General features: G+C 35.2%; 2 protein-coding genes across 2 annotated transcripts; one reads left to right on the top strand and one right to left on the bottom strand.

The window, feature by feature from the left end:
* Nucleotides 1–678: 678 nt before the first annotated feature.
* On the top strand, nt 679–5,731 carry LOC132606045 (uncharacterized). The gene is made up of 9 exons (XM_060319357.1): nt 679–902; nt 1,015–1,219; nt 1,789–1,879; nt 2,605–2,750; nt 3,163–3,406; nt 3,547–3,651; nt 3,746–3,928; nt 4,064–4,265; nt 4,893–5,731. Exons 1-9 carry the CDS (start codon nt 752–754, stop codon nt 5,393–5,395), a joined length of 1,830 nt encoding a protein of 609 aa, XP_060175340.1. The 5' UTR covers nt 679–751; the 3' UTR covers nt 5,396–5,731.
* Nucleotides 5,732–7,944: 2,213 nt separating this feature from the next.
* Nucleotides 7,945–10,548, bottom strand: LOC132606041 (transcription factor DIVARICATA-like). Its single transcript, XM_060319351.1, has 2 exons — nt 9,233–10,548; nt 7,945–8,735 (listed from the first exon to the last, which is right to left on the bottom strand). The coding sequence occupies exons 1-2, from the start codon at nt 9,643–9,645 to the stop codon at nt 8,255–8,257; spliced, it is 894 nt and encodes a 297-aa protein (XP_060175334.1). The 5' UTR covers nt 9,646–10,548; the 3' UTR covers nt 7,945–8,254.
* Nucleotides 10,549–18,892: the final 8,344 nt, after the last annotated feature.

Raw genomic sequence — 18,892 nt, 5'->3', positions numbered from 1 at the left:
AATAACTTTTAAACAACTACATCCCATATATCCCTCTAAAATTCGTTAATTATGGAACAGGATTGAAGATCGTATGGCCAATAAATATTACTCCATTAATACAGGTTTAGTAATTAGGACTAGTGTATAAAAAGAAAAAAAATTAATTAACACAAGTGGTAGAAGTAATAAATGTAGGCTGTTCACATCATATGCTGCCAAAACTAAATAGTTACCCCCTGCCAACCCAATTCACTTTTACTTGTTCAGTATTTTAAAAATAAATTTTCACTTTTACTTATTATTTTTAGCATATTAAAACAAGATAATTTTTTTTTTTTGTTTTATCCATAGTATTAAATAGTCACTTTAAATCATTTTACAAATTCAATAAAAATATGTACTAATTACTATGAGTATATTGATAAATTATGCACCCCATTTATTATTTTTTTAAGGGGCGTGCATAATTAAAAGTGAAGAAATTTAATTTTCACATGAGGGAGTACAAATTTAATTTTCACATGAGTGCAATTCGCTGAACCTAAACTTCTCTATCCAATAACACAGCATACAAGTGTATGAGCCACGTCAGCAGCAACATCATTCGACTATTATCTGGACCCACTTTCCCACTGTGTCTTCATCTTTTATCCTATTTCTATAAAAGTCTTCCACGTAAGTATAAATAGAAACCTTGGCTCATGTCTTATTCCTCAATTTTTTCTTCCTCATTTCCCATTAAGATCTCCTTCTTCAATTAATTGGAGCAATGGATTGTATTTACAAAGATCCAAATGCCCCAATTGAAGAAAGAGTTAAAGACCTCCTTTCTAAAATGACACTTCAAGAAAAGATCGGTCAAATGACTCAGATCGAAAGAGCTGTTGCTAATCCTTCTGCTATTAGAGATCGTTGCATTGGTATTTATATTAAACTCCATTAACCCCTTTTTTTTTCTCTCTCTCTCTTTTTTATAACTTCCTATTATTTATGGGTTTTGATTTTCTTGAACTTGTTTTGAAAATTTTGTAGGGAGTGTTTTGAGTGGAGGTGGAAGTAGACCATTTGAGAATGCAGAGTCAGCTGATTGGGCTAATATGATTGATGGATTTCAAAAGGGCGCGGTTGAGTCCAGGCTTGGAATCCCCATTTTCTATGGGACTGATGCTATTCATGGCAATAATAATGTATGGGGTGCCACTATTTTTCCTCACAACATTGGACTTGGAACCACCAGGTTAGTTACTACTATAATATACACTTTGTATGCATAGTATAGGAAGTGGATATCTGTGCAAAAAAAAAAATGAGTTAGTGAAAACTACGAAAGACCATGGTTCAATTTACAATAGAGATAGAAAAAATTGTTAGGTGATTGAGTTTGCCTAAGTCTTGATGGCTAGAGTCAACTGATCACCTAAGGGGCGGAGGTAGAAGCCCAACTATGGATTCTATTGAACTCAATGTTCAGATAGTGTTGTGTTGTTTTAACAAATTCATTAAATATGTACACATCTTAAATTTAGATACCAGTTATTAACACTTGTAGTCGTTCTAAAATCTAGACCTATAAAGTTGAAATTCTATCATCTCCTCTATTGATACCTATGTTGTAAAGGTACTACCTTTACAAAAATACAATGATTGGGTAGCAAGTATCTTCAGCTCGAACTTTATATCAATTATATTATAAGTTGCAAGCACAGACTTGCTTTTGCGAAGCTGTACTAATGAAAAAAGTAGTGTGTTGACTAGGGTTTGGCGTTTTAGAAAGGCTGATGCTAAAGGGTATATATATTTTTGTAGAGATGCTGATTTAGTAAGAAGGATAGGAGAGGTGACAGCTCTTGAAACCAGGGCGTGTGGAGCTCCCTATGCTTTTGCTCCATGTGTTGCTGTAAGTAAAAAATAATCTTCCTTTTACAACTTTGTGTTCGCTAAACTTGATGCTCGTAGGTATAAATTTGGCTGGACTAAGAACCCGTTTGAGTAACAAAATATTATCCCAATTCCTATCAATGAAGTAGAGATCTTGAGAAAAAAATTCCGCCGTCTTGTCATAAAAGCAAAGCTAGCATAATTTATTTCCTGTCTAAACATTTATGCCTACTGATATGTATTTTTAAGTTATTTTAAACTTAAAAGTGTCTATCTGATGTTGTTGATGAAGAAAACTGACACTGCAGTCTCCAGGGCAGTGTCTCTGCTATCAAGATTCTGCTTGAATAGTTTCCTGGACTGTTATATAGGCGATTTAAGAAACTAAGTTCTTAGATATTTGTTTCAATCCTCTCTTTCTCTTGTCTTTGGTTTCAGTTCCATAGGAACATAATCCATATCAGTTCACTTTGCCACAATAAAGTTTGAAAACATGAAATGCAAATGAATTTCGTTCTTCCACTATTGTTATGCTGGAAGAGAAAAGAGAATACTCTTGTATGAAAGAGGAATTTATCTTGATATTGATGTATGCCAAAAATGTTGGGCTTTAGACTTGAAGCCTTGTTATTGCCAGATTAAGCTGATTTGTAATATAAAAGGAAATTCTAGTTTCTTCGTCCAATTTCTTCCATATGGAAGTTAACCATTTCATAAGAATATGCTTCAACTGAATTATGCTAGGTTGCCAAAGACCCTAGATGGGGAAGATTTTACGAGAGTTACAGTGAAGATACTGAAGTTGTCAAAAAGATGACCTCCCTTGTCACCGGCTTGCAAGGTCAGCCACCAGAAGGACATCCATATGGCTACCCTTATGTTGCTGGAAGGTAACGAATTAAATTAATTAACCATTCAGAACTTCTTTCATCTTGAAAAATTAGAGTCAGAATTATACACACCTCTCAGAATATGTTTTATCGGACACAATTGGAAGTTCTTTTATTGCAATTTTTGTTAACAAACTAGCAGAATAATTTACATCAAACTGTAATAAAAGAAAGCTAGTTGTAAACAAATCTTTTCATTAGCATAATTTGTAACAAATGCAAAATAGATGATTGAGTTTTCTTCGTGATATGTTGTCGCTTCTCTTATTTTGGTAATCAAGTAGTTATGATATCCTGAAATAACAAGTACCTCAAAGATTACCTTTTTTGGAGATTTGCCAGCTTTCTGTCTTTCTCTATAATTTGTGTTAGCTCAAATGCATAAATATTCATACTAGTTTCTTGATTCCAGAAATTATGTCATGGCAAGTGCAAAGCATTTTGTTGGTGATGGAGCAACTGATAATGGTACGAATGAAGGAAATACAATAGCATCGCATGATGAAATGTTTAACATTCACCTGGCGCCATATATAGACTGTATTGCCCAAGGAGTTTGCACTGTTATGGCATCCTACTCCAGCTGGAATGGAGACAAAATGCACTCTCATAAATATCTTTTAACAGAGGTGCTGAAAGATAAGCTTGGATTCAAGGTAAACAGCCCGGGAAAAAAGAACTAGATATATGTTTGGATTAAGACTGATAATTAACATGTGTAGTCCTTTTCTTCTTATTCCTTTGTCCTCTTTACTACTATACTTTATTTCAATATTAAAGCTATATTCTGGTGCAGGGTCTCTTGATTACTGACTGGGAAGCGCTTGAACGGCTTACCGACCCTCATGATTCTGATTATCGTCAATCAATCAAGTCAACCATCAATGCTGGAATTGATATGGTAGTGTTTAAACCTTGTGTTGGAAGCCACAAAAGTAGCAGCTTTTTTTATACCTAATTCACACTATCTGTTTGCATTTTGTGAATATTTGCAGGTGATGGTGCCATTCAGATATGAATTATTTTTGGAGGAGCTGCTATCATTGGTAGAATCAGGGGAAATACCGATGAGCAGGGTAGATGATGCTGTTGAAAGAATCTTGAGAGTCAAATTTGTTGCTGGATTATTTGAACATCCATTTGCAGATAGATCATTAATAGATTTGGTTGGTTGCAAGGTATTCTTACTTCTTTTTATCGCCTATTGGGATTATTTACACACTTTATATTGTCTTTGCATTAGAACAATAGTGGCTGGATTTTACCATCTTGGATCTAATTTAACTCTGGGTTACTTTGTCACGTTGTTTAAGGCACATAGAGAGGTAGCACGTGAAGCCGTTCGCAAATCCTTAGTTTTGTTGAAAAATGGGAAAGATCCAAAGAAATCATTCCTTCCTCTAGATAAGACCGCCAAAAAGATCCTCGTCGCTGGAACTCATGCTGATGATCTTGGGTACCAGTGTGGAGGATGGACAGCTACATGGACAGGACTCAGTGGCAGAATCACAGTTGGTAAGTAGTTTCTGGTCATAAGTGTATCCCTAACATGATTATAGACAATACATTATCAATAGAGTTCAGTGACCATATAATATAAATCAAAGTCCAAAGTCCCATTTCTCACTTGGTATCTCAAATTGATAAGGGAATCTTTAGTCTTCACCCTAAACCTCAGGAGAAAATATTTCATCGAGTATCTTCTTGTATCTGGCATATTAAAACGGGATTTTCTTAATTTCTGGCACGTAGGCCAAATTAATTATGGGTACTAGCCAAAATATGCAATACATACACACTGATTATGCATATTATACTTAAAATACAAGACATATACCTTTGTCGGCTATTATTGTTTTGGCGGTCCAAAAAGGTAATTATCCCTATTAAAAAACATCTAAAAATATGTTGATTCAGCCATCCTCTCACTATTTTCAACCTGCTTCACTTCCATTGCCCCTTGTTTGCAAAATGCTGCTCAGAGTTATTTGTGATTTTCCCACTTAGCACAAAAAAGAACAAGAGAAATTAATAGTGATCTTCCCCTGGGTGAGTTGGTTAAGAATAAGGCCAATTCAGGTCTGTGGATCGAGAATCTTACGGACTATAATTTGCAATTATTTTATGATCCATTTTTCATAGGCACAACCATATTGGATGCATTACGGGAAGTGATAGGAGACAAAACTGAGATAGTATTTGAGCCAAATCCTACGGCAGAAACTTTTGCTAATCTAAACTTCTCTTTTGCTATCGTGGCGATTGGTGAGGGTCCGTATTGTGAAACTGGTGGTGATGATCCAGAGCTAAAAATTCCATTTAATGGAACAGAAATTGCAACCTTTGTTGCTGACAGAGTTCCCACAGTGACAATTCTCATTTCTGGAAGACCTATGGTTATAGAACCACGTCTCCTGGAAAAAGTAGATGCGTTTGTTGCAGCTTGGTTGCCTGGAACTGAAGGAGCGGGAATCACAGATGTCCTTTTTGGAGATTATCCATTTCAAGGGAAACTACCTGTGACATGGTTTAAAACTGTGGATCAATTGCCAATGCATGCTCACGGGAATTCCAATCCTTTATTTCCTTTCGGATTTGGACTGACAACCGAAACAAGCAAAAACGAGAGTCACTTAAATGCTTAAATGGGACGTTCATGGATTAAACATCACCATATCAGCCAGTAATTCTTTGATTGAGGTCCTCGAGGAGAACTTCGACTGCATTCTTGCTCCTGAATGGAGTCATATATTACTGTTGTATGTCAAATAACTAAAAGAGAAGCTAGTAGCTGTATCTTCATGTATGATGTTCAATCAAGTTCTGATTTGCCTTTTTCCTATTAACAATAAACTAGTGTTTTATAGCCTTGCACAGTTAAGTCTTACAGGACTTATATTCTTTTTCATTTAAAAAAATTGTCTGGTAATTTGTACGCTTTTCACTAGAAAATACATATGCAGCACTATGTTTTCTTTTCCTATAGATTCTTTTTCTCTGATGCCGGCAAAGCTTTGGTTCGAAATGTCAAAAGAGCAGCCTGAGATATGTGATCTAAACTCATGTCACTAGTTCAAACCATGTCGCAGACAGCCTAGTTTTAAGCGGAGAAGCGTAGAAGCACAGATTCATTACTCACCAAGTTTCAAAGTGTCAGCTGTGGTACAGATTTCCTAGTTATAAAAAGTAGGGATCTTTACACAAATAGCTGACTGGATTTACTGTTTACTTTTTCTAGCCGTATACTTAGATTATACATTCGTTATGCACGTATTATATATGGATTATACATCCGCCGACTATTGTTAGTTTAAACGGTTGAGTGGGCGGGAGGCTATTTAGGTTAATTATTCTTAAAGAATTAATTCTTTTTTCTCTAATAAGGAAGAAAAGCCCCCCACATGAGATCATTCACAGATCTCTCTGGTCCACTGAGAGATCCCAGCTAACTTTTTTTCCACCATATCAGTAATTGCAGCATCATTTGGTAAATGTAAACAAGGTCCTCTGCTTGATCCATTGGAATATCTTCCAAGAACAAGAATCAGAATATTGTAATCGGAATGTATTTTTCAGGAAAATAAATAAGGGAAACAACTTTTGTATGCCGAAAGTGTTAATTGTTGGACTTTCATGTGTGGCTGTAGTTGGTGAAGGAGGAGATGAAAATTCGAATAAATTTGACTTAGTGGCTTACCCTTCTGCAACTTGCAGATTATTATGCTCTTCTCTTTTTCACAAAAGAATGTTACTTTTTGTCATTTCCTGTAGTATGCAACTGTTTTAGTAAACCACTTAAGCATAATGCTCTTGATGAGTCTGCAATTGAATATACCAAGAAAACTAGATGCTATTGGTCTGTCTAAAAGTACACACATGCTTCACTTGGAAATACTTATCCGTTCTCGATGTTTACATCGAATCAAATAATTTAACTATAAGAGTTACTAGTTCGGATGGTTACAATCATGCAGAGCTGGATTATTTCAAAGCACACTGATATCGTCAATTAGTTAGGCATAAAAATAAAATAGTGTGATTGAGTGATCTAATGGAAGAATGACCTTTGTCTCCATAGAAGAGGCCATGGTTTAGCACCAAATTAAAGAACAGTGAAATCTTTGTTTTTTTTCACTTCCTTGTTTTTTTATGCTTTAAAGAAAAAAAAGTTGGTATGATGTGGTATATTAAATTACAAAGCAATCATATAGAGTATTGATTAGAAAATAGTACAGCACTCGTGCAATAGTCATACCTAAATTGACTAAAACTTTTGAAGTGAATGAGTCTAAAAGAGAAAGTCCCTGCAATTGATTACCAAAACACCAAAAGAAAGAAAAACAAGTACATTTTTTAGTATGAGAAATCTGCCATGAATCTTACTTTTATACTCTTAGATCATGTTAGTTTAGTCATTAATCAATGTTCCTACAAGTTATATCTTTATTTTTCAAAAGGATCTCTTGAAAAAGATCTACAAAAAGGACACATAATCTTCACGGAAGAGGGGAAGAGGGGTGGGGGGTGGGGGGGGGGGGGGGGTTGTTGGGTGTTGTATGGGAAGGTTTGAAGAATAGGATGCTTGAGTAAGTGGAATGTAGACTCAGCTTCGCCTAGAAAGCTTCTAAGTCAAGCGCGGTTAACTAAACTTGTCCTTGCAAATAGAAGCAAATTCAAAATTTAAACTTGATATGTTCAATCTTTATTTTCTCATCACCTTAACAAATTGCAGAAATTATGAGTTCAAGATTAAATTAATTAAAATTTTATTGATTTTTCACGTATATAGTTAAGCTTCTTGTCAAAAATGTAGGGCTCAACTGACCCCATGGAACCCATATTGCATCAAAAACACTCTTTAACTGTTAAATGAGTGCTTAGTGACAAGGCCAATTTGCACTCACCATCCAATTGCAGTGCTTCTTTGTTCAGTCTAATTGGCTTATTGTCTTAGACTATGCAAAAAGCAGGTACCCTTTCTCCTTAGAACATGTATCTTCTGAAAATATTGTGTACTTCTCTGCTTATGTTTGCATCCAAAAGGATTGGCCAAAATGTTCTAGGAATATCCAGGGTCACCACTATCAATATTCAAGACTCAAATGCCATAAGTTTGAGTAAAATAGCTTGTAATACTCCATGATCTTCATGAAATGCACATAACGACATAATGTAACAGTGACAATTCAGATCATTTTCCTTGCATCTCTTGTAATTCTATTATTCCCTCAAAAGGATTTTACAGGTTTCCGTTCGTTCCTCTATGCTCATGTTATATGAACTCCACTTGTACTATGGTTTTTAAGTACAGACTACAGAGAGTAAGGATTTTTTAGACTTCCTAAAAGGACACACTAACTCATGGCTGACTTGAAGTGCCAATCAACATATTCACAATACAAGAGAGACGGATAAAAGCAGAAACAAAAGCTAACATGCCGAATTTAAAATAAGCTTTTTCTTCAGGCACTGATCAAAGTTCTGATATTTCGAATATGCCTATGTCATGCATGGTGATACTGATGTGCCGATTGAAGCTGAAAATTCATACTTTCAGATCCAAAGTAAGGTTCATGCATAATTTGGCTTTGCATTTTAGGGTTCCCATATGAGTTTCCTCCATAAAGAGGAGACATGAACAAACTTCCTTGTGCTGAATTGAAGCCCATATTGGCCTGACTCCACTGAAATGGCATTTTGTGCATGGCATTGACAGCCGATTTTGGCTGCTGGGAAATCACAGTGGATTGATCTGGTGAAGTTGGTTTTTGGTAATCTGGTGAAGGCGTTTGATTATCGTTGAGATTTATAGTTGTAATGTCATGAATACTCGCCCGTCTTTTATCCTTGCCACCAGAAAGTTGTCTGATAAAATACTTCTGAGCATGGCTAGCCACTTGAGTTGGAGTTCTAGTAACAACAAAGTTGCGCGAGATGTTCCTCCAATCGCCCTTTCCATACTTTTTAAGCCCCATTAGAAACAACCTGTACAAGAATCAAGCAAACTCCCTTGTCAATAACGAATTTAATCATATAAACATCAATGAACATGAAGAATCTTTATAGATTAACAGATCAAAACCAGGTCTAAGAGTACATGTCAGCTTTCTGGGCACTCAAACAGTCAGAAGCGACCAGAAACTTAATAAGCTCTTTGAAATATGGGTCGAAAACTGAATATTTGTACTACTCTTCAGAGCTTTTTACACATGTATGATGAAAGTGATGGGTTCAATTGAATCCGCTCCTAACACTCTAGGTCTAGGTCCGCCTCTGATTTGTCAACTTGTCACATTTTGTTTATTAGCTGGCACTTCATTATTCCACTGCCTAACATGTTATGCCAAGTTGTTTGGTGCACTAAGTGATATAGGGATACAAAAATCAAGAGAAAATATAGGGTGGTCCATACAAAAAGTAGCCAAACATGCATTAAAAAAAGGAAAAAAGCACTATTATGAAGAAATTAGAATCAAACTCACTTGTGTTCTTCCTCTGTCCATGGAATACCCTTCTTCCTTTCTTGTTCTGGAGGCCTATTAGACAAAGGCCTTTTGCCACCAACAACATAAGACTGTTTGTATCCATCAAAACTATGGCTATTACCCCATTCTAATGTAAAAGGTGAAGTACTATAACCAGGAATAGTAATTAGTCCAGCTTCTATTCTGCTCACATCATCTTCTAATTCTTTATATTGCCTAATCACATCAACAACTGTCTTCCCTGGTACCATTGCTGCAACTCTTTGCCATCTATCTGGTGTATCTTTATCAAACAAAGCTAAAGCGTTCTCAAATGCCTTGTTTTCAGCTGGGGTCCACTCTGTGTTCTTTCCCTCATCAAGAAACCAGCTTGGATTTGAAAGATAAGGAGCTGGTGATAGTATCTCCATCACCCTCAAACTCAAAAATATCAAATTTTTAACAGAGGGAAAAAAGTTTACTAGCAAAAAGCTACAAGAAAGATAATTCAAGACAGCATTTTTATGTGAAAGATTTGAACTTGATGAAGTTGGAGAGGAACAAGAGGAAGTATGGGGGAAAACCCAAGTGGGAAATGCAGAGCGATGGGTATTTTACAATGGAAAAATATCAATGTTAAATCAACAAGTCAGCATCTATAAAAGGAATCAGAATACTCTTTTAACCATAGCCACCTCCCCAACCTGAGGAATCTTGAAAAGACTCAACCTTTTATAATTGTCAAAAGAAAAATCCTAGATGTTGTGATAATCTTAAAATAAAAAGGGGTTAACTAAAACAGACAAAGATTATCTTACGCCAAGTTAAATCCAAGAAAATATTCTCATTAAGATCTGAACCCACTGAAACTCTACATAAACAGTGAAAGCAAGAAAGTACTAGGCTTATTAACCATGAAATAAGAAGAAAAATGAGAACTTTCCAGAATTAAAGCTCACTAGCTAGAGAGAAACAAGGTGACACTGAAAAGCTGGATATTTTGTGAAACCCAAGTGAGTAAATAGTAAGTACAAAGACTCTGAATTTGAGAATTCTTGGGGCTATGTAAGGGGAAGAAAGAAAAGCAAAAAATTTGTGTCTGCTTTCTTCTTTTTCCCTTTATGACTGAACAACAAAGAGAAAAGGAGAGAGAGAGAGAGAGATGGTAAGAACAGGACGAACAAGAAATAGTAAAGTATAAACAAGAAAAGCTATAGAAGAATTAATTTAAATTTGCTTTCCCAAAAAAAAATTATTGGAGTTTGGAGGAGAGAAGAAACAGAGAGAGAATAGGGAAAAGCTGAAGGTGGTGGATTATGATTGGATAGGAATGGTGCTTGTGGATACTGCAACTTATGAAAAAGTTTTCTCACTCCTTCAACCTCTCTTTTTATATTCAAAATTAGAAAAAAAAAGAATAATTAATAGAAAAAGTTATAAAATAAGAAGAAAGTATTAAAATAGGAAAATATATACTCTGGATTCTGAGCTCCCTCCATCTCAATTTTCATCAAGTAATTTGATTGGACATAAAATGCAAGGATAAAGAAAATCTTTAAAACGTGTTATCTAAAAAAATAGTTACATATACTTGCGTGATTAAAATTCTTTCATTAACAATAAAAATAAAATGTTCAAACTTAACAATAACAACATATTTAGTGAAATCCCACAAAGTTTGGTCTAAGAGGATAGAGTTTACACAGACCTTATGTTTATATTGGAAGGTAGAGAGGTTGTTTCTGATAGACTCTCGGCATAGGGACAAGTAACTCAAAGCAGTATAAAGCACTGTGAAAAAAAGGAGCAGTGCCTACTACTTATGAATTCGACAATCCAAGTACAAAAAACAATATATAGTAACATAAATCGAATGACAAGAAAGTATAAGAATAATACTACGATTACTAGTATAAACGGATAAGTAGGACAACGCGCAACTACCTATTAATCTTCTATAATAATTCGTGTCCTACATAATCTCCTATCTATGATCATGTTCTCCTATAAAAAGTTCAAATTTAAATTAATTCTAAATAAGACATGTATTATTTTTTCTCGGACAAGCTAAAAAAGATACATCGCATAAACTGTGATAAAAAAATTAATTTATACTACATGAAATGAAATATGGTTTGGCTCCTCATTATGATTCCCGGAAGTTCACCTAAACAGAAACTTGTATTGGTGAATGGGCCCCAAATACATATAGGCAAGTGGCAACCCACTAAGTAGGCGTTGGATAATAGTTGCGTCAAATGAAAAAAAAAAAATATTTGCGTCGAATTGAAAGCTTATCTTCATGTTTGAAAGAAGATATTTCAAAGTGGAATTATATTTGAAACAGAATATGACTTGAAAAAGAATTACTTTTACTAAACGAGCACCCTTATTTCACCTAAAACTACTGATTGTAAAATTTTATTTGTAAGTAATGACTTCAGTATTTTGCAGGAGAAGTCGGTTAATATGCTTGATTTTGTTGATTATGATTTGGTAGTGACATTTGTGTAATTTATAGGAAAAAGGAATTCATTCGATGACTCATGTTGCTATCAACAGGTGGAATGTCCCAACCAATCACCTTTCAGAATCCATGATAAGGTCAGTGATTGACCTCCTAATTAGGATTAGTGTTTTGACTCATTTTCTCAACTGAGGTTTATGAGACCGTTCATTAAGTTCAATAAACACAATTTAATTAAACACTAATAATTGCCAATGTGTTCTTTGTCTCAACTTGTGGATGCAACTTAGTTGATTGAAACTTCATGCTATACCCAATGACGGAGCCAAAATTTTCACTAAGGATTCAAAATATGTAGAAGTGAACATACAAAGAAGTCAAAGGAGATGCAACATCTACTAAATATACATAAAAATAATTTTAACTATACATAAATAGTATAATTTTTCGCCAAAGTTGATTCATCCTATACCTGGCTCTGCCCCTGACTATACCATGTTACTTCATAATCACATGTACTTAAACAGTAACGTGACTAATTAAGTTTTTTTTCCGAACTATTCTCAGAAAATGTTGCCTAGAAAAGAGGATATACTATTTTGACACATTCTCTAAAAATAAAAAGGCCAAATCCATCTACAGATACCTGTGGTCGTCCACTTCTTTCACTTGAGCACCTAAAGTGACCCTTGTTCCATTTAGACACTTCAGGTGGGTCATTCCTATTCCACTTAGACATTTTTTGCACCGTTATCTGAGCAAAACCAACACCAAAGGGGGCGCCACCTCATTGCACATCCAACCAGCCCAAAAGCCCCAATTTTTAATGGTCAAAACTCCACGAATTTACAAATTAGTGAATTTACAATTAAAATGAGTTGACACAATTTAATTGAGTTGACACAATAAATGAGCTGACACAAATTAATTGGTCACTTAATCCACGTAGGAGACGACTGGTGTTGGTTTTGCTCCGATAATGGTACAAAAAGTGTCTAAGCGGAATAGGAATGGCCCACATGAGACGTCTAAATGGAACAAGGGTCACTTTAGGTGCTCAAGTGAAAGAAGTGGACAACCACAGGTGTTTGTCGATGGGTTTGACCAAATAAAAATAACAATACGCTTGTGACACTGCATGTCATCAACAGGTATGCAATAATTTCAACTTAAATTTTCACTAATAGTCATCTAACTTCATATTACATTGACCAATGAAAGCCAAATGAATAAAAATCTTAGATGTCATACACTCAAATGTATCTCCTATTTTATGCCATGAATACCATTTTCAGTGCAATTAAGTTGCATTTGTAATAGAGTGATTAGTCGGTTGTTATCTAAATAAGCACCGCAAAAATAAATATTTGGCACCTGTTATTAGTATCAAACTACATTAACTCATCAAGATTAAATGGTAAAATGAGTTGAGAATGTGTACTAATTAACTATTACTATGCAAATATTTATACTATATCTATTAATTTGGTCTGTTGTGAGTAACCTTTTCTGGAAAGAAGTCCCTTTCACTGCAACTGTATTGTTTTACATTTAAATATTTAACTTGATATATTTTAATAGTTTCAAAAAATATCTATTTAAAATCAAATTTACCCTCTCTATGGAAGGTATTGTGCCTTTTACAGTTTACAAGTACAAAATTGTGGGACCACCAGGACCACAATAAAAATATCTCTCATTGGGTAGCTTTCCCATAACATTGTGAATTTGTTAATTTGCCAAAACTTGTAGTGGAATCGCGTGCGTTGGCTCCTATGGCGAAATTATATATCGGCGTACGAATTGTGGCACATATAATTGTGAGTCCACAAATGTGGGGACCAATTGTTGTTGAGCACCACTAGAATATCTAAACGTGGACATTTAAGTATCTTCCATCCTATTGGACTGCTAATCCCAACCACATATGATATAAACCCACTTCCAGCTTAGCAGCCAAAGGCATCATTGGCGGATATGTTAGAGATAGATTGAGATTTCTCCGCTAATTTTTAATTGGAAATCTCGAGTTTGAATTGCAAATGAAGATGAGTTTTAGTAGAATTGTACGTGTTTTTAGTGAGTTTACTTACTCTACACAATTCATATTCATCGTATCGTGAGTTTCGAATACTAAATGATCAATTTAAAAAAGAGAAAAAGCCTAGCTAATAAACACGGCGGTGTCTCTTTCCACTTTTTTGCATTGATGGTTTGTGATCGAAACGTAGGCTTTTAAGTATCTTCCATCCTATTGGACTGCTAATCCCAACCACATATGATATAAACCCCCTTCGAGCTTAGCAGCCAAAGGCATCATTAACGGATATGTTAAGAGATGGATTGAGATTTATTTGCTCATTTTTAATCGAAACTCTCGAGTTTAAATTGCAGATGAAGATGACTTTTGGTTGAATTGTACCTTTTTCAGTAAGTTTACTCTATGCAATTCATATTCATCATGTCGTGAGTTTCGAATGCTAAATGATCAATTTAAAAATGAGAAAAGCCTAGTAAATAAACACACCGGTGTCTCTCTCCACTTTTTTGCATTGATGGTTTGTGATATTTATAAGAATAATTGAATAAGAGAATATTAACATCATTGTCAAACGTGAATCTAAGAATTTAAATTTGTAAGTACGGTAATCATTTCATTCATTATTTTTTTGACTAATGAATTTGAATTTTTTACCAAATGTATTTATATTACTCTTTCCCGGTCCTTCTTATTTGTCCTTTAGCCAAAAAATAATACTCCATCCGGATAAAAAAAAGAGTCCACTTAGTCATTTACATACCCCTTAAGAAACTACTCATTCCAAGAAAAAAAAATTGAATTGACTAAACTACCCCTAATTAAATAGGCATTGGGATTTGATCACATAACACTTAATAGGGGTAAATCTGAAAAGATAAGGTTAATTGTTTCTTGATTTAATAAGTGGATACTTTTTTTTAAAAAAAAAAAATGCTATGTGGACACTTTTTTTGATCTAGAGGGAGCATTTGTTGCTTAAGAATATTAAGAAGGTATTAATTATTTGTTCAATTCCACCTTTATTATTTCAAGACAAGAAAAAATATAATCATTAATTCTTCATTAAGAAAGCAGCAAAGATAATTTAATCAGAAATCTCTTAGTATGAGTTATGATTTATACTGTTAAGTATCTTTCATAATAGGTGTGAGTTGTGACTTTAAATAACAAAATCTTTGGCGTATTAAACTGGTGTGAAAGACGATGAATAACTCCCAAATCTGTCGGTTCTTTCAACAGTGTTCCCACAAATTTTCAAGAGCCAATGACTCGTAAACGATTTTACTCCAGATGAGTAAAAAAGAGTCGCAAAATTTAGGGCCAGTAGGGGGTTTCATTATCATTACTATACAGAAGAAAGGAAAACAATAATGTTTTGGCCTTTCAACCAATACAACAGAGCGGTCCCCTTCTGAAGTGACCAACTGCTCCACTGTTTTCTTTGCTTTGTCCCTGTCCAAACCCCCCCCCCCCCCCCCACGCCCTCCCCGCCCAATTCACAAAATTATTGGGGGAAAAATGAAAGAGAAAAGCTCTTTTGTATACTTTCTAACGGAAGAGGCTCAAATATGTCATTGAACTATCGGAAATGACTAGTTATACGATTCATTAATAGTTTGGCTCATTTATGTCATCGCCGTTACCAAAATGGCTCATCCATGTCATTTTTCATTAACGCTGGTTTTACAATACCAGAAATGGCACGTGACCTCCAATCAGAGGTCCACATTGTTTATAAACCAACTCAATTTCAAATCCCAAATTAATAAAAAATCCAACCATTCACCCAATCCACCCACAACCATAATCTAGTTGGAGGTCACATGTCATATCTGGTATTGTAAAACCGGCGTTAATTAAAAATGGCATGGATGAGCTATTTTGGTAACGGCAAGAGCATGGATGAGTCATTTTGGTAACGTCGATGATATAAATGAGCCAAACTATTGACGAGTGGCATAAATGAGTCATTTTCAATAGTTCGATGGCATAGTTGAGCCTTTTTCGTAATTTCAACGATCATTTTCTCAAATCTAGTTTAGTTAGGATAAGGGTGTAATCAGATGGTCAGAATTCCTTTACTTTTAACCAAAGTTCAAGTTTGAGTCCCGAAAATGACAAATATTTAAATAAGAAACGGCTTTACTCTTGAGTAGATTTATTCGGCGCGAATCTAACTCAATCGGTTCAATACTTTAGAAAAAACCGAAAGAAAGAGAAATCAATGTACATTTTGAGAATTCTAGATCTTGTTTGGCCAGTTGGTCCCTGCCTCGAAGTACATCCCGAAACCATAGATAGATTCACATGGGCAAAGCGTTAAACAAGAAGCAGTAAAAAGAAAAGGAAGTAGTTGCACGATTTTCCCTTCTCTACAATTTTTTCACTTGAAATGGCTGGTCTTTAATTTTTTTTCCTTCAAAATTGAATTTATGCCTAACTGACATTACTTTTTTAAAGGCGTTAACATAACTTATGAATATTATGATGCGTAACGTATGCCCCTCTAGGCATAAATTCGATCTTGAAGGACAAAAATTAAAAAGTAAACCACCCATTTGAAGGATAAAAAAAATAAAGACTAGCACAAAAGATTGTGAAACTTACATAAACAACTACCTTTTAATAGCTTCTAACAATTTATAGCTACTTTTTCTATATTTACAAACCGTAGCTAGGTTTTGTTGAATTCGGTTGTATTTCGCGTTTTTGAAATACATGGAAATACAAAATCCGGCAAGCAAAAATAGGTTGTATTTATGGAACATATTCTTTTCTTTCATTTTAAATGATAAGTCAAATTAAATTAACCATGTATCACGCATAACGGCTGAAGCTCCATAACAGCTCACGTCTCTCTCTCTCTAAGTTACTCCATTCCAAAACGAATTGTGTATTTTATGGTATTTATATACTAATAATCCTTTTCTTTTCGCTATATTTAACTATATTTCAATGTATTTGTGTAACACCCGTAAACTTGAACTAGGTGTGAATATGTAAAAATCTAGTATTAAGATGATATAATATCTATATGAAACCATTCTTGATGAATTCGGGTGGAAAATGGTCGTTTTGAAGTCAAACCAACTACTGAAGTTCTTAAGGGCTCTTAAACTCGCCTAAGTTTTGGTAGGTCTGTTTTCTAGGAGATTTTCATGAAAATTTGTTGTGAATTTGGAAAAACTTCCTTCATGAAAGTTGTAGCCCTTTGAAATATCTTTCCAACGGTAGGTCGCCCGGCCCAAACGGAGCTACGTACAAGAAGTTATGTCCATTTTACCTAACACTGTGCGAAACCGACACCCGCCACTTCTTCAGGCGCGTGAGGACGCGTGCGATGGCCATGCGTCGCGCACTGATCGCACAAAAACCCCCTTTCTGAATATCGACCTGCATGGGGTCGTGCGCTTCTTGTGCGGCGCGATCCCATCGCATAACAGGTCCAGTTTCGGGTCAAAAAGTCGGTTTACGTGTTTTAAGTTATATCTAAGGTTAGGGGTTTATTTCCCCAGCCCCCCATTCACGAAAAATATCCCTAAAGTCAATAAGAACAAGTCCCAAGCCTCAAGAACCATACAAGGTAAGTGCTATCATGATTCTAGGTTGAATTCAAGTTCCTAATCCCTTTCTAACATGATTTTATGACCAAAATCTAGGGTTTGTAACATAATTCTTTCCAAAGAGATTCAAGCTAGGGTTTGGGTGTTCTTCATTAGAAAAGTGATTTGTTAAACCTCGTTTAACAAATTAAGGTATGTCTCCCTTTTAAAAATCTTATTGTGATTTGTATGTCTCTTTTGAACATACTCTTTCTATCGGATTATTACGAACTCTTTTGAACATACTCTTTTGAAGATCCTTTTTGAATATAAAGGTAATTTGTGTGTCTCTTTTAAAGAAAGTCCTTTTGACTATGAAGGTGTTTTGTATGTCTATGTTTCAAAATTCGTCTTTTCATGTATGTCTAGATTTTCCCAAAAACCTTCCTTGAAGTATGTCTATATTCCAAAAATCATATTTTCAACTATGTCTACTTGTGAAGTACGCTTATATTGTGAAAGCATGAATTGTATTTGAGAATCCTTCCTTGATTGTTTGTATAAGTGATAACTCTTGTTTGGTGGAATTTATTCTGGAATTAAAGATGATTTCTTTTAGACAAGGTCATGCGTATGTAGGGTCAAGCCCGCATCGAACCTTATACGAACTATACTACTTTGTGAAACTCGTTTTTCCCATTATTGGGTGATTGAACTTAATCTTCTAAAGGTTGGACCTTAAACTTATTTAGTTGTTGAATGGGTTTCTTGAACTTGAAATTGAATAAGAGATTTGAATAAGATTCTAAATCGATTATGACTTGAAATGCCTCCATTTTGAGATGATGACTTGAGAAGTGAGATTCGGCTCTAAGCCATGATTGATGATTCGGTAATATGCCATGATTTGTAATTTGTTGGTGTTTGGGCCTGTATGAGCAAGCTGTGCTAATCCAGAGGACGACTAGCTGTTATGGATCCTAACGTATCGATACGAGTACTGCTGTGTCAGTCCAGAGGACGATTGACCTCTGTTGCTTCCTAGCGCGGAGTATCTAATGCTGTGCTAGTCCAGAGGACGATTAGCCTCCGTATCTTCCTAGACCGGAGTATCTATTGCTGTGCTAGTCCAGAGGACGATTAGCCTCCGTAGCTTCCTATCCCGGAGTATCTATTGCTGTGCTAGTCCAGATGACGATTAGCCTCCGTATCTTCCTAGACCGGAGTATCTATTGTTGTGCTAGTCCAGAGGACGATTAGCCTCCGTAGCTTCTTAGCCCGGAGTATCTATTGCTGTGCTAGTACAGAGGACGATTAGCCTCTGTGGTTTCCTAACCCGGAGTATCGATTGATTGATTAGTTTGCCCATGAGTGGCTTGTTTCGGATCCTGTTGTTTGTGAGTGGCTTGTGGTGATATTGAATTCGTAAGTGAAATACTTGGCCTGGTAAATGGTAAGGAGTTAAGTTAATGTGTCTGTCATTGTTGGGTTCTTTGATGACTCTTTAATGTTGCTGACTCACTTTATTCCTGGGTTTGAACTGTTATTTTCATTGATATCATTTTATTGATTTTATTCACTATATCTTGTTTTGTTAACTATTGCCCCTTAGACACTCACTGAGTACC

The sequence above is a fragment of the Lycium barbarum genome, chromosome 1 (genome assembly GCF_019175385.1).
Source record: "Lycium barbarum isolate Lr01 chromosome 1, ASM1917538v2, whole genome shotgun sequence".
Taxonomy (NCBI): domain Eukaryota; kingdom Viridiplantae; phylum Streptophyta; class Magnoliopsida; order Solanales; family Solanaceae; genus Lycium; species Lycium barbarum.
This window is presented reverse-complemented; position numbering and strand designations above follow the sequence as displayed.

Excerpts from the sequence above, each read along its gene's own strand:
- LOC132606045 (XM_060319357.1), top strand. The coding sequence starts at position 752 with ATGGATTGTATTTACAAAGATCCAAATGCCCCAATTGAAGAAAGAGTT. Across the intron at positions 1,220-1,788 it reads ATTGGACTTGGAACCACCAG|AGATGCTGATTTAGTAAGAA; the intron begins GTTAGTTACTAC and ends ATATTTTTGTAG. Across the intron at positions 3,929-4,063 it reads TAGATTTGGTTGGTTGCAAG|GCACATAGAGAGGTAGCACG; the intron begins GTATTCTTACTT and ends ACGTTGTTTAAG.
- LOC132606041 (XM_060319351.1), bottom strand. The coding sequence starts at position 9,645 with ATGGAGATACTATCACCAGCTCCTTATCTTTCAAATCCAAGCTGGTTT. Across the intron at positions 8,736-9,232 it reads TGGACAGAGGAAGAACACAA|GTTGTTTCTAATGGGGCTTA; the intron begins GTGAGTTTGATT and ends ATTCTTGTACAG.